The 3,030-nt window shown below is 36.0% G+C and overlaps 1 protein-coding gene across 1 annotated transcript; it reads right to left on the bottom strand.

Moving 5' to 3' along the window:
• Positions 1–2,074: 2,074 nt before the first annotated feature.
• LOC111878226 (autophagy-related protein 8C-like) lies at positions 2,075–2,804 on the bottom strand. Its single transcript, XM_023874732.1, has 4 exons — positions 2,720–2,804; positions 2,463–2,530; positions 2,340–2,392; positions 2,075–2,138 (listed from the first exon to the last, which is right to left on the bottom strand). Exons 1-4 carry the CDS (start codon positions 2,802–2,804, stop codon positions 2,075–2,077), a joined length of 270 nt encoding a protein of 89 aa, XP_023730500.1.
• Between the last annotated feature and the right edge of the window lie 226 nt (positions 2,805–3,030).

Here is a 3,030-nt window from a genome sequence, read left to right as displayed (position 1 = left end):
ATCACACCTTCAGCTTGGAAAGGGAAGCCAGCCACCCATTTGGTGGCGTATGGCGGCGACATCGGTGATTTCACTTCGGCAGCCACCACCTCGTGGTGGTGGCGGTGGTTCCTTTGGGTTCCCAGTCGCAACATCGGGACTGGATGGTTGAATGCTCCCGTTGACGGCAACGCCATAGAATGGACTCAATCGTCGCTTGGCGGCCATGGGTGGTCGGAAGTAGGTGAAACCGATGATGGTGGCTGGAGGATACCCGACGGCTGTGAATAAGAACTAGGTTTAGGGTTTTTAGCTTGGTAACGGGTGAAGTAAGGTTATATACCTGGTGCTACTAAACATTCTGCCATATTGACAAAAACAGTCCCTCCTCATGACATTTCCTTTCAAAATAAGGCCCATATTTACCATTTAAACCCTCAGCATCAAAATCCATTAAAATTAAGTCCCATAAATTACCAAACAGCCCCCATCTCCTAAAATCTTTATAATTCAGCTCCGTATGTTACCCCTTTTTACCCTAATATCTTAATTATGACATATTCAGCCCTTCCACCTCTTTCACATTCAAATTAAATCTAAATAATTACCACGGAGCCCCTGTCTTCATAAATATTTACAAACTGAGTCCGGAATTCACACTTTTAACCCCCAACTTCTAAAATTATGACAATTAGCTCCTCGAGATCATCCTTTTATATATAATTATTTATTTAGAGTTACAAGCCATTCATTAATTTATTTATCTATTTAATAGATAAACGGGGTTTTACACATAAGTTCGGAGTATTGGATTCAACCCACGCTCACTGGTATCACTTCATGGAATTTATCTCGAGTTATCGTGAGACGGTAATATCATATAAGTCTTCAAACCTAGAGATATGATTTGTTGCCTATGAGTTGGTTATGCATTGAATACACGAAAACGCATTGGTAACTCGATGTTATAAATTGTGCCTTTGTGTGTAATTCAACAAGTAGTAGAGCAAACATATGAGTCGAAGTTTATTTGTTCCTTCTAGGATTAGAATCGATATCTGGGCCCCTCGATGATTTTGTTTTGACCTATGTATCGGGCCTGATCAAAACTAAATTGATGTGTTCAGTTAAGTTCTGTGTCAAACAAATCAGAAATCGAGAAACAAATGTTGGACCATAAGCAAGACCATGTTCCATGTATTTGTCCGGCTGATATCTAGAATAGAGGATTATATGATCACTTATCTAAAATGGCGCTTCATAGTTCAACAGAGTTTTAAGAGCTACGATTGTTGATCGGATCCTGAAGTCATACTTGCAACTATAGATATTAGACTTATCCAAGTGGGAGACTGTTGGATATGGTGTCTAAGTCCATAACTATATTTGGTATGTACTTGACCCGACCCGGCATGGTCCATTTGGGTTGCACTTCACCCGAACAATGTATGGATAATCTTTTGAGAATAGTATAAGTTATGATTTACTAATATATTATAAGTTCTAATATATTAATATAAAATCATATTATTTAATTAGTGTTGATCTATAATTAATTTAGAGATCAAAAGTATGACTAATTAAATATGGGATCTTGTAGTTATATAGTGTGGGCTAATGCTTATTTGGAATGAGCTAGGCTTGCATGGAAAGTCCATGGATACTCCATGGAGCTTTAACCCATGGACCTCATGGAAATGAAAAGACATGGGTATTAGGGCTTACATGAATGTAACCCTAATCCACCACGCTATATAAAGGAGGCTTTGGTTCTTGAAAAGTGACTAGTTGATGTGTGTAAACTAAGAGGGCCGATTTCAAGAAGGTCGTAACTATTCTCTCAAGTTTTCCAAGTTTGTGGTGATTTGTGACTTCCATTTGAGGCATCCACATTATTGGTGCTAGGCTCTCAAACTCCAAGAAATCAACTATTACTACAAGGTAAGTAATTCTACCAGCTTTATTTGATTCTAGTACCCCATGCCATGCTAGTTAGGATAAGAACCTTGGAAAAATAATTATTTGCATGTATCTTAGTCAAACATAGATCCAAGGTTTCTAGAGTTGCATGTACACCATAGGAGTGTTAGAATGTTCAAAACCCATCAGGAACAACATACACAAATTGACCAATAGTCAAATCAGCTGGAACTAGATATCTAAAACAAAAACATTAAATTATTACCATTTTGTGGGTCCCATCACATTCATATCTTTTTATATAAATGACACCATAAAAAGAAAATGTAAAAAATGTAGTGATGTAATCAAATCGATGAAAGTAGTTTGTTGTTTCTTTCATATAATCCTATATAAACTAATATAGATACAACAAATGGGAAAGGTCAACATTCACGTACTTATTTTTGTCTATGTCAGGAATGTCAGATTTTTTAGCTTTCTCAACAATCACCTGAAACCAAAATTTTACTCAAGAGCTAAGACACAAATAGAATAGCATAAAATTTGATTGATAAAGAAACAAAATGTCTTAATGAAACTCTATCTGGATACTTCTCTCTGATGCGAGAGAATTCCGATTTCCTCTTCTCTACATAAATAAAAAGGAGAAATTCAGGTTTAGCAATTGATCTTATTATCTAATTGCACATCTTGATGCAATAATCGTTTAGAAAACAGACATCGAAACACCCAATTAAACAAATATTATTATCTAGTGATCAAGAATGAAACAAGAAAACCGCAAAAGAAAAGGAAATTGTGATTGAAGGCACAATACCCAATGGGTGTTCAAGCTTGAACGAGCATTTAGCCATATCTGCACTCTGATTGCTTTCTGCAGATTTCAAACAATTGAAAAACATTACAACAAAACCCACAACAACTGAATTGAACGCTTAAAACACGATTAAAGAAGAAAACAAGGTTATCGCAGAAAAAAATACATGAAACATGACAGAGTTGCTTCTTTAAACCCAATGAAGAATGCAACGACAAGAAATTAAAATTGATGGGTTTACCTGTCAAAATTAAGAAAAGAACAGAGAGAATGATTAGTATAATCCAACTTTGTAAGGCTTCTTTAAAGGA

The sequence above is a fragment of the Lactuca sativa genome, chromosome 9 (genome assembly GCF_002870075.4).
Source record: "Lactuca sativa cultivar Salinas chromosome 9, Lsat_Salinas_v11, whole genome shotgun sequence".
Taxonomy (NCBI): Eukaryota; Viridiplantae; Streptophyta; class Magnoliopsida; order Asterales; family Asteraceae; genus Lactuca; species Lactuca sativa.
The sequence above is the reverse complement of the archived record's forward strand: the minus strand, read 5'-3'. Positions and strand labels throughout refer to the sequence as shown.

Excerpts from the sequence above, each read along its gene's own strand:
- LOC111878226 (XM_023874732.1), bottom strand. The coding sequence starts at position 2,804 with ATGTTTTTCAATTGTTTGAAATCTGCAGAAAGCAATCAGAGTGCAGAT. Across the intron at positions 2,393-2,462 it reads GAGTTTCATTAAGACATTTT|GTGATTGTTGAGAAAGCTAA; the intron begins GTTTCTTTATCA and ends TTTTGGTTTCAG. Across the intron at positions 2,139-2,339 it reads CCTGACATAGACAAAAATAA|ATATCTAGTTCCAGCTGATT; the intron begins GTACGTGAATGT and ends TTTTTGTTTTAG.